At 36.7% G+C, this 12,177-nt stretch overlaps 1 protein-coding gene across 1 annotated transcript in view; it reads left to right on the top strand.

Annotated features, from left to right (window-relative positions):
* Positions 1–12,177, top strand: part of DOCK10 (dedicator of cytokinesis 10) — a 133,040-nt gene that overhangs the window by 91,575 nt on the left and 29,288 nt on the right. The window contains exons 30-41 of the mRNA XM_015563669.1: positions 492–588; positions 2,040–2,084; positions 3,610–3,785; positions 3,913–4,029; positions 5,312–5,423; positions 6,135–6,256; positions 6,346–6,460; positions 6,549–6,615; positions 7,194–7,241; positions 7,732–7,833; positions 9,943–10,067; positions 11,336–11,448. Of these exons, the coding sequence (XP_015419155.1) occupies positions 492–588; positions 2,040–2,084; positions 3,610–3,785; positions 3,913–4,029; positions 5,312–5,423; positions 6,135–6,256; positions 6,346–6,460; positions 6,549–6,615; positions 7,194–7,241; positions 7,732–7,833; positions 9,943–10,067; positions 11,336–11,448 (1,239 nt within the window). The remainder of the gene's footprint in view (positions 1–491; positions 589–2,039; positions 2,085–3,609; positions 3,786–3,912; positions 4,030–5,311; positions 5,424–6,134; positions 6,257–6,345; positions 6,461–6,548; positions 6,616–7,193; positions 7,242–7,731; positions 7,834–9,942; positions 10,068–11,335; positions 11,449–12,177) is intronic.

Below are 12,177 nucleotides of genomic sequence, written 5' to 3'. Positions count from 1 at the left end.
CTGTCATCTGAGTTGGCAGTTAATTTGCATATAGCCCTGATTAGCCAATGAAAAGGGTAGTGTCGTACACCAATTACCATTTTTCTCTTTTATTAGTGTAGATTGTCTTCCTTACCTCCTTGAATCATAAGAATTGGTTGTAGCAATCTGTTCTATGATCTGAGGGTAGCGGTAGAGCTCTGTGCATTTGATGAGGCACTATTTTTCTCAAAATAAGTATGTTATAAACTAAAAGAAGCAAAAACATGTCTCAGTAAGGTAGGTTACAAATGAGATTACTTCCTGAGGAAGCCTTGATCAAACTCCCCAAATAGGAAGGCTGCCTGCATTTACCACTACAGAGGGTCAAAATTCCTTAAATTAACAATAGCTGGTGGTCACACAAAAGTAACTGCATCTTCTTTTTAGGTACAAAAGTCAAGTGCAGATTCTTTGTTTTATTAAATTTCTTGGTGTGTAAATAATAGTCATTCGGCTTGTCTCTCTTTCAGACTTTATGCCAGTATAAATTTGATTTCCTTCAAGAAGTGTGTCAGCATGAGCACTTTATCCCTTTGTGTCTCCCCATAAGATCAGCAAACATCCCAGGTAATAATTTCCAGAGTTTTTATCGGCTCCTACAAAGTGAACACTTTTGTTTGTTTGTTCATTGTTTCCCTGTTTCCTCAATCTTGGTTTTGTTTGAAGTTGGATATACCCAGACAATGAGATTAAAATGTAAAAGAAATTGTTGGCCTGTGACAATGGATACAACCCTATGATTCTCAATGTTTGTCTGTGTTTCCTTTTTCATTAAAAAGAAGGCCAACAATAAGATTATAAAATTGGTGATTGTAGATCAAAGATTTTTAACCTAGAGCCATACTGTCTTTCACCATACTGGCTACAAAAGACAGCTTTCCTTTGATTTTGAGAGATAAAATTACATGGAGGAAAAGTTATACTTTGTGAGTATAAATTCATTTCCAATTATCAGTTAAGGTGTGTAATTATGTTGAATTCAAGTTCTAAAAATGAGTTTGAGACAAAGAAACTGGTACCTTGGAAGGAAGGAAGGCAGGCAGGTAGGTGGGCAGCACTATGAACTCCTTATATCTCTGGGTCAGAAAGACACAGAGATGGGTGTGCAGGAAAGAACTGGGCTCCACAACTTGTTTACTATGCTACTATAGCATAAATGCTCTACAGAAAATACTTTCATTTATTACATTTATTACATATTGTTCATTCTCTACCATGATCATATACTAGGGTGACCATGGTAGAGGATTATTATCACCCACCTAGATATCAGAAGCTCATCAAACTTCAAAATGTGAAGAAAATACTAAAATTATTTAGGAACTTTAATTTTTTTTAATTTTTTAATTTATTGGGGTGACATTGATTAATAAAATTGTATAGGTTTTAAGTGTACAATTCCCTAATATATCATCTGTATATTGCATTGTGGGTTCAGCACCCAAAGTCAAGACTCCTTCCATCATCATACAGGTGGGGGCAAAAGTAGATTTAGAGTTGTGTGTATGTAAAATGCAATTTAATATTGTATTGTTATTTATTAATTATTGTATTATTCTCCATATGAACAACTATAAACCTACTTCTGCCCCCACCCTGTATATTTGACCCCTTTTACCCTTAAAATACTTCTAAGCAGTGACTAAATTATTCACAGGGTGCAATTTTTATATTCATGGAAAACACTAACTGAGATGATAAACCCCTCCTTAAATCTGTTATAGTTTGCACTAATGTTTTGGAGGAAAAAAGAGTAAAGTACATTATTTTTACAAAAAGGACTGTGTCTGATGCTCAAATAGAAGGCTAAGAATTAAAATAATTCTGTTATGGCATTCTCTTTAATGAAATAAATAACCTAAAGCATTTATCTTGAAAAACAAAGCTTTATTGAAATAATTCCTATTTTAGGACAATATATTTTAATTTTTCAGTATATATTACACATCATTAATGAACATAATATATATCTGAGTATGGATATAGCTGAACTTTTTGTTTATTTGTATTAAATCCAGATCCTTTGACACCTTCAGAATCAACTCAAGAGTTGCATGCATCAGGTAAATAGTATAATTTTATATATTACCTAAGCATCAATAGTCCAATAACATTGATGAATATAGATACTATAAATTTTCAGTTTCCAGATGCTAATAAATAGCCACGTTTTAATACCATATAGTCAAAATAAACAAAATATTGTCTGAACTTTTCTCCAGTCACAAATAATTAAATGATTCCCCGTCTTGAATTCTTTCATATTTTATTCTCTAAAGTTTGATTTTTTTTAATTTTCCAAAGTTCCTGCAATTTCCTTGGAGTATATCATAAATAAATTCCAGCTATATATAATAGCATACTTGTTCAATGTAACTAGCTTTATATGATATATTTCTTTCAATAAACCACAGTCTGGTTTGAGCTATTTTTTCAAGATTGAAATTATTAGAAGCCTAAAAATTGAATATAATGCATATTCCAATGGTGTACTATACTAATCATAACTACCTTGCTGGTTGTCCTGAAAACTAACTAAGATACTTCTTATAAAGTGTGCAGCCTAGTGTTTACTCACAGTGTGAGCTCTGTAAGTGGGTGCTAGTCCTATTATTAATAGTTACATTTAGAACCCTATTGGACAATTTTGAATAAGTGCATTATTACTGGAAATTGTAACACTGCTTTTTTGGTAATTCAGGCTTAACATTTTGCAGCCTACCTTGGTTTTCCTCTCTCCTTGCTCTTTCACATCCTTCAGAAAACTTGTTCTGCTGATATTACTTCTGCTACTTTGATCCTACTACCCCAGACCCTCTAATTCTCCCCTCTCTCTACTACTGCTACAGACTCTTGTATTATATCCCTCCCTGCTATCTAATTAACTTACAACCTGCCACCATATTAGTAAATCAATAAAGCTCAGGTCGGATTGGGCCACTGATCTCAAAGCCCTGAGTGACTTATCATCTACTACAAATGGAATTGCTACAGAAGTGCAAATAGCAGAGGAACCTAAATGCCAGCTAGCGAATTTGTACTTAAGTTTCCCATCAACTAGTCCCAATGTGGCTCACATCTTAATTCTCATCACTCCTCTTTTGGGTACTGTATTTACTGTCCCCCATATCTGTGTTCCCCACATACCTACTTTCACAGTTCTGTGCCATCGAAATCCTATCACTTCTCCTCCCAGTGTCCTCCTCTTTCCTCATTGCCTCCATTTACTCACACACCTGCACTTCCAAATCTTAAGCATCCTCAATGGCCCATTTCAACATATTACTCTCAGTTGACCATTTCTGATTCCTTCAGACAGACTATTCAGGTTTTTCTCGTCTCAGCTATAATACTGTAGGGTTGCCACTTTCATGGAGCTTGATATTTGACATCACGCATTATTTGTATTAGTATACACACAATATCACCCTATCTTTCTGAATGTTCCTGTCTCATAATTCTCATCTCTGTGGCAAGACTATATCCCTGAATCCAGGGAGGAGTTGATAGTTCTGTGATAAACCTGTCTTGACTATAAAGTGACCGTTTGATTTTCAATAATATGATCTCTTTTTTTGCCTCACGAAGATATGCCTGAATATTCGGTCACTAATGAATTTTGCCGCAAGCACTTCTTAATCGGGATTCTGCTCCGAGAAGTTGGCTTTGCTCTGCAGGAAGACCAAGATGTCAGGCACTTAGCTTTAGCTGTCCTAAAAAATCTAATGGCTAAGCATTCATTTGATGATCGATACAGAGAACCAGTAAGTGGTCTTCCTTTCTTCCTTCCCTAAACACAATTTAATGGCATGCTGCATTAATTGCACAATCAAACCGAGGGGTCCATTGATTTTTACATGAATCATTTCTTTTGGCTCCCTTCTCACCTAGAGAAAGCAGGCCCAGATAGCAAGTTTATACATGCCCCTCTATGGCATGCTCCTGGACAATATGCCAAGGATTTACCTGAAGGACCTGTATCCTTTTACTGTCAATACATCGAACCAGGTAAGTTTGCATACTATTTCCAAAGTCTATTTGAATAGTTAGCCTTTTTTATATTTTTGCCCTGAATACCATGTCCACCTACCTGTGAGTGACTAAGAATTAATCAGCAGTTCCTGCTTGGTGTTTTTGAGACATTCATGTCAGTGTCACTGGTTCCAGACTGGTCAATGAATCCTTCCATCTAGCCCAGAGGTCCTCAAACTTTTTAAACAGGGGGCCAGTTCACTGTCCCTCAGACATTCCACACATGCGCACTGCAGGCCCGGGACCAGTCGGCTGCTAAGCAGGACAGGCAGCGGCGGCACAAACACCCGGTGGGCAGGATAAATGTTTTCGGCGGGCCGCAGTTTGAAGACCCCTGATTCTAGCCCATCTCTCCAGCACTTTTTTTTTCTTTTTCTTCTGTTCTCTGCACCGTTTTCCAGTTCTCTCCAGTTTTTACCAGGTTCCTCTGTTACATCCATGGCCCCATCCTTAGTGTACACCTTTCCCACCACCTTCTGGTATCAGTTTTATGACCACTTGGTTGTCTATAGCCAAGTGCCTTCATTCTAGTCACAGCCTAGGAGTGGCCTGTTTGTCATCCTTTCTCCACTGAGTCATCACAGTGACTGTAAAACAACCTGTTTGGATCAATTACCTGTGTTCAAATCCCAGATGAATGAACATACTGCTGACCCAGTTTACTATACAAGATACTACCATCTAGAAGTTAGGTGCTGTGCCTTAGGAATTTGCGGGGGACCTTGTTCAAATCCTAGTAGTATCAGTTACTACCTATGTGATATTAGGTAAATTATCCAACCTCGTTAAGCCTCTAATTTCTTATTTATAAAATGGGATAAAATACCTCCATCACAGGATTCTTATGAGGATTAAATTGTGTAATAGAAAACACTTATCATAGAAACTGGAACATACTAATTATTTAAAATCTGGTTTTTAGTAATAGTAAAATACATAAGATAACCCCTGATAATAATGATATAGAACACATGATATAATCCACAAATATAATTATTCCATCCATTTAATCTATACCTAAAAGATAGTTTATACTACATTGTAAAAAATTTTAAATCACATATGAAATCAAATGTGACCCAGAGTATGGTTTTGACTATATTCATCTTCACTGCCTGCGTTGGCAGAAGACCTTTGCTGGGATATAAAAGATCAAATTAAATACCATCTAATTGAAAGAATAGTGAAGAGGTATATGTGGCTTTACAATGTTGAAATATGATGATTCCCATTAATTTCTTCTGTGCTCTGAATACAGGGCTCTAGAGATGACCTCAGCACCAATGGAGGATTTCACAGCCAGTCAGCAATGAAACATGCGAACTCTGTGGACACATCGTTTTCTAAAGATGTTTTAAATTCCATAGCAGGTACTTGACACCTTCCGAGGACACTTGTGTTTAACCCTCATCCATATTTACCTTGTACATCATTGTGCTTTTCACCCACTCCATAATCCATTACCCATAATCTATATGGCACAGTGTACTACATTTATATAGCTAAAATGTCTTTTTATATTTTTCTTGGAATGCCATCCAGCAATTTCCTCTTCTATTTAGCTTTCATTTTTACTTGGCTCAGACGTTATCAAATGGCTTCATTCTGGAAACAATATTTAAGTTTTCATTGCACATAGCCTTTTAAGATATAACAGCCCTTCAACTTCAAAGCGTATTTTTGGAACTGTTTTGGAAATGTCATCTTGATTTCTTTGATACTGTCAAAAATTGAAAAATTTCTTTCCCCAAAGTATTCTTGTGAACTTTTACTAAAACATTTTTAAAACAGAAGCTTTATCTTAAAAGCTGTTTAAGAAATCAAAAGAATAATCTTTACTTTATTTCCATTTATAATAGTCTAAATTTTTCTAAATCCTTAATGTTGGCATGGCCATTGTAATGACACTTAAAATGTGGCATCTCTCCAATGCCAATCCCAGACTCTATTATGTCAACTTTTCCGAATAGTTCATTATACCATGCTCAATGATCAACATCTTTTTGGTTCATCATTTGAGCTATTTGTGTGTCCGTGCCCATACATCTCATTGTCATCTGTGTGCTGTGCCTTGTTTACAGCATTTTCATCAATAGCTATTTCTACAGTAAACCATGCTGACTCCAGGGCATCCTTAGCAAGTCTTGACTCCAATCCAAGTACCACTGAGAAGAGCAGTGAGAAGACTGACAACTGTGAAAAGGTGGGACTTCCCTTCCAGACTTGCTCAGCACATTCGGACTCAGAAATCTCTTACTCTTACTCAATCCTTATTGGTTCTTTGATTCCTAGATCCCAAGACCCTTGTCTTTGATAGGCTCAACACTTCGATTTGACAAGTTAGATCAAGCTGAAACCAGGAGTCTTCTTATGTGTTTTCTTCACATTATGAAGAATATTTCAGAGGGTAAAGAGAACTCTTTAAAATTAAAACTTAAAAAAAAATAACACTTTGAATTTCAAAGAGTCTCATACTATGTGTTGTTCCCTTTCAGAGACTCTGATTGCCTACTGGCAACGAGCACCCAGTCCAGAGGTGTCGGACTTCTTCAGCATCTTAGAGTAAGTTATAGTGTTGATTAGTTAACACTCATTTTCTGGAACCTTCTAAATAGTTCATTATACCATGCTGCATTTTAAATGCTTCTATGGTGATTTATCTATCAATGATAATGCATAAAATCTGTATATATAAAAGCATAAGTAACCAGCCTACTGGCCAGTAGCTATGACGTGCACTGACCACCAGGGGGCAGACGCTCAACGCAGGAGCAGAAACCATAGACATGGAAACATGGAACAGACTGATGAATCTCAGAGGGAAGGCGGAGGGAGGAAGGTGGGAAGAGATTAACCAAAGATTTTGTATGCATACTTGAGGCCCAGTGCATGGATTCGTGCTCCAGTGGGGTCCCTCGGCCTGGCCTGCGGGGATCAGGCCAAAACTAGCTCTCTGTCATTCCCCGAGGGTCCCAGATTGCAAGAGGGTGCAGGTCAGGCCAAAGGAATCCACCAGTGCACAAATCTGTGCACCAGGCCTCTAGTATTTAAATAAAATTTAACATTTTTAATGTATTAGGATGAACAGTTTGCATAAATAAAAGGTTAAATAACTAGAATGTGACTTTTTTCCTTTCTAGCGTCTGTCTTCAAAATTTCAGATACCTAGGAAAACGCATTATAATAAGGTAATCATTTTAAGCTCCAACAGGTCAGTCTGTTCTTTCAGAGTTATGACATATATTAATGCATCAGGTTAGATTTACAAATATATGTTAGAAATCTTAAAATGCAATAAGGATTATAAGGTTGACCTCACATTCAAAGTTTGACAGTAGCCCTATCTCCACAGCATAAAGCTTTAGAGGTAGAAAAGCAAAAAAACACATTTCTCAAAGGAAGTCACATTTCATGTATCTTTGAACAAATTTATCTACCTTTGTAGGGATAAAACTTGGAATGTACCAATTTAAGAAAATATTTTAAGTAAAATAAAAAGAAAAATTAATCTGCAGTAGCTTTGTGCTGCCATTCTTTCTTCATGAGTGACATCCAAGTTCCCAGCACCTTCGCTAAACCCCCACTTCCCTGTTTCCAGAAGAATGTGTGATTTCATTTTTCATAGCATGTGAATTTGCAAATGCTGAGCTATGATTAAAACATCACCATTTCCTGCAGGAAAATTGCTGCTGCATTTAAATTTGTGCAGTCCACCCAGAACAATGGAACTCTCAAAGGATCGAATCCTTCCTGCCAAACATCAGGCCTCCTGTCACAATGGTAATTGTCATATTTGCTTCATATTTAAAAACATAGTGTGCGTATATGTATGTGTATTTATGCATGTATTTGTGGGGGGTGGCTATATGTGTATGTGCACACACATGTATATGTCTATGCACATATGTGTGAATATATATATTTTTTTTCAAAACAAATACAGATTTAAAGTAATTCGATGTTTCTGTGAAGAAATTTAAAATGCAATAAGGATTATAAGATTGACCTCACATTTGAAGATTGACAGTAGCCCTGTCTTCGTAGCTTAAAGCTTTAGAGGTAGAGTAGCACAAAACACATTTTTCAAAGGAAGTCACATTTAGGTACTTCCCTATCTGCCCTACTGGCTTGTAAAGAATGAAAATGCAAAGATTATGACTTATTTACCTGCATCTAGAGCACAATGCCCTGCATAGAATATTAATGACTATCTTAATTTATTGGAAACTGAAAAGGCATAATTCCAACAAATGTCTCTTTTAATGGTTGCTAATCTCTAGTGACAGAGTAAAATGTAGGGTCATATCTCCCCATTATTTTTAGTAATTGTAGTGTTTTAGAAGTGTTCTTAGAGCTGAAATTGTTTGTTAAAGGGTCAAAGGCATTGAGGAAGCGTGGATGGCCTCGTAAGCTCACCTTAGATTTCCTCATCATCAGTCTGATTTGACTATCATGTAGGACCTGGAGTCATCCTTCATTAACCTATTCTATGAGAAACACTTGCCCTGAAATCCTACTTTACAGCTCCTCTGGGTCTACTAAATATGAAGTCTTTGCTAAAATTTTCTCCAGTTTGATTTATTCTTCCCAAAGGGATCTTAATAATATGTAATATTTTAAAGTGTCTATATTTTAGAAAGTTTTAGAAAGAAATATGAAAGTGGTATACAGTCATTAAATCATAGAATAAATTTTGCCACTCTGTCTCTGAGGACCCCTTGAAGTTGCTCTCTTTTGAGAAAGTAAATGAAAAAACATAAGGTTGTGTTTTGAGAAGGGTAATAGAATAGAGGACTATCAGCAATTATTTTTCATGTTTAATGACAATGATAACCCACCTGCGGTCACTGTAGTTTTGTAGATGTCTGGCAGGTTAGACTTCAGGCTCCTGCCCCAAACCATCTGGACAGGTCCTGACTGTTTCTGCCCCTCCCCTCCTAGAAACCAGGGCTTGTACCCCAGGAGTTCAAGACTGAAGCAGGCTCAAAATTTGGAAATAATCCAGTCCCAAAGGCCCAAACCATAAATCCCAGATCCCAGTATGCCTTGTAGCTTCAGGAATGATCCAGACTCCCCTAGCTGCTAAGAGCCAAAGTCAGATCTCCTGGGCCCTGATTCACCCGGAGGTTTCGAGAAGTATGACAAAGAGAAAACCATGGCCTCTTTTTTAGATTTGACTCTTCAGAGTACCTCCAATTTTCTGCTATTCTGAAAGACATGTTCTATTATCTTGGCCAAATGAGTCTAAACAACAGTAGAGAATGGGAAGTATTCCTACTACCACAGTAACACTGGCTCATTCCCCCAGTTGGAAGTGCCAAGGAGGCATTGAATGAGAGCCCTTGTATGTCATGGTCATTGCCTTGAGGAAGGAGCTGCCCAGAAGTCCCCTTGGCTCTCTTTGCCCCACAAGGATCATGTATCAGGCCCCTGTGCACATGACACAAATGGAATGACAAAACATGAAAAATTTTCAAATATGAACAACTAGGAAAGCAAGGGTTGTTCTAGACCAGATTTTACTTTTTAAATACTGCCTTCTAAATATAATTTCACACAACTGAGTTATACTATCTTCCTGATTGACCAATAGTCAACTTCACATCTATAGAATCCCAGCAATCATTAAATACTAATGAGTATGCTTGTGCAAATTTAAATTCAGTATCTATTATTCTTCTCTGATCTTTCTGAACCTTTTCTTGGCTTAAATAAAATTTCTTTAAAAGTATTTCATGTCCCTTTTATCATTCACTTCTAATCAATAGTTTTCATAATAGGTCTCAATTTTAAAAAATGTTATATATCTGGCTCAATATAGAATATCTGAATGAATATTTGGATATCACATGTCCATTGCTTTAACCATTTTTCTTATTTAATTTTCAGGATGAACACCAATTCTGGTCATGAAGGACATAAGCAGTCCAGATCACAAACTTTACCTATAATTCGAGGCAAAAATCCACTTTCTAACCCCAAACTCTTACAGATGTTAGACAATACCATGAGCAGTAAGTAAATCAGAAATAATAGGAACAGATGGTTATCCGCTTTTCTCTAGATGTAGGTAGGACATGAAATGCATGATAATGATTCAAAAATAGAAAGAATACTGTTGTGCCACTGAGACCACTGTGTTTCAGGCGTGCTATGGCCCCAAGTATTCTTAGAGGAGGCACTCACCATGGATTGCTTAAAAATTTGTAGTGTTCTTATGAGAAACAAAGTGGGAAAGCAAAACGCTCAGTATCATATGCTTAGTGTAGCTCCTCTGGAAAAAAAATGGTATTATAAATGGTATGCAGGTCCCTCTCAATTGTATTGTTTATTGTCTGCTCTGTAGGAAGAAGAAAATGTGGTTCATGTCAGTAAGCATGACATCTTGAATCCAGTGATACCCACATTTCAGCTTGTGAATATGGAAAAAAACAAGGAACAGTGTTTTGTATCATGTAAATGTTAGCAATTGTAGACATGTGACCAAAGTTAGCTGTTTGAAAGTATATACCTTATCCTATAAATGCACTTAATGCCGTTCTCAGGAGACCATTCATGCAGACCGCCCACTAAGACTGTACATTTGGTCTATTAACCTGGGAGCCTAAAACTTGAACCAGACTGATTATCAAAGAAATATGAATTTGTCAATGATGGAATTAATGGAAAGTTGTAGGAAGTAATGGAAATAGACCACTCTGGTCTTTGGAAATTCTCCAGCTGCTACAAGAAAAGGGCACACGGTCTTTGTTTAAGCTGCTACAAGATACTATAGCCTGGGTGACTTAAACAACATTTATTTCTCATAGTTCTGAAGGCTGGGAGATCTAAGACCAAGGTACCAGCAGATTTTAGGTCTGGTGATAACCTGCTTCTTATTTGCAGATGGCTGCCTTCTTGCTGTATCCTCTCATGATGGAGATAGAGAAGGATGATCTTTCTGGTGTCTCTTCTCATAAGGGCACTAATCCCATTCATGGGGCTTCAGGGGCATGACCTAATTACCACTCAAAGACCTCACCTCCTAACGTCATCACATTGAAATTCACACCAACATATGAATTTGGGGAGACACAAACATTTAGTTTGTAGAATTCACTAAAGACTCAGTCTAGTGTTTTCGATTCAGCCAATAGGAAGTTGAATAAACCAAAGCATTTTACTTTGATAAATTATTGATCAAAACCAGTAAACACTGAATATGTAATAATAGAAGAAAGTCCTTTACAGGGTAAAACAGTTGTCTTAGATGTTTTTATGCATTTCCACTTTGTGGTTTCAGGCAACTCAAATGAAATAGACATCGTGCATCATGTGGACACAGAGGCTAATATAGCTACAGAGGTTTGCCTGACTATTCTAGACCTGCTGTCTCTCTTCACTCATATTCATCAGGTGAGTGTGATCATAACATCTGTAACATGATAGAATGGAAGATATAAAAGTCATGTAAAGTCAAGAATATGTATTAAAATATCTTATGAAAGTATTTAACCTTACATAAATGAACCTACGTGTGAGTGGAAAACACGTTAAAGATGAAGTTCATATTTTATCAAAAGTTGAGTGTTGCTTGATTGATATACACATGTTTATATTTTGCTATTGTCAAATAGTTGATGATGCTATTTCTAATTTTTCCTGCTTCACTATCAAGCAAAATGACTAGGAATGTGACACTACTTTTCATTCTCAAAGGGAGAGACATATGACAGCTAGATCCAATAACCTAATAATGTTGAATATTTTTCACATGCTTATTTACCCCCTGGATTTCTTTGGTGAAATGATACCACTACATACTAATAGAATGGTTACACTTAAAAACACTGACCATAGCAACTTTTGGCACAGAAATTTCATTCACTAATAGGGGAAATGCAAAATGGTACAAACACTTTGGAAAATAGTATGTCATTATAAAATGTCAAACATTTATTAGTCACATAACCCACCATTCCAATATAAGGAATTTACCCAGAAGAATTTAAAACATTTCTTTGGCCCCATCAACCAATGAGGTTCAGTTGGAGAGTCTTCTCATGCACTGAAGGGTCGTGGATTCAGTTCCTGGTCAGGGCACATACCTAGGTTCAGGGTCAATCCCCAGGAGGCAACTGATGG

The sequence above is a fragment of the Myotis davidii genome, unplaced genomic scaffold (assembly GCF_000327345.1).
Source record: "Myotis davidii unplaced genomic scaffold, ASM32734v1 scaffold575, whole genome shotgun sequence".
Taxonomy (NCBI): Eukaryota; Metazoa; Chordata; class Mammalia; order Chiroptera; family Vespertilionidae; genus Myotis; species Myotis davidii.
Note: the sequence above shows the minus strand (reverse complement) of the source record. Positions and strands in the feature narration are given on the sequence as shown.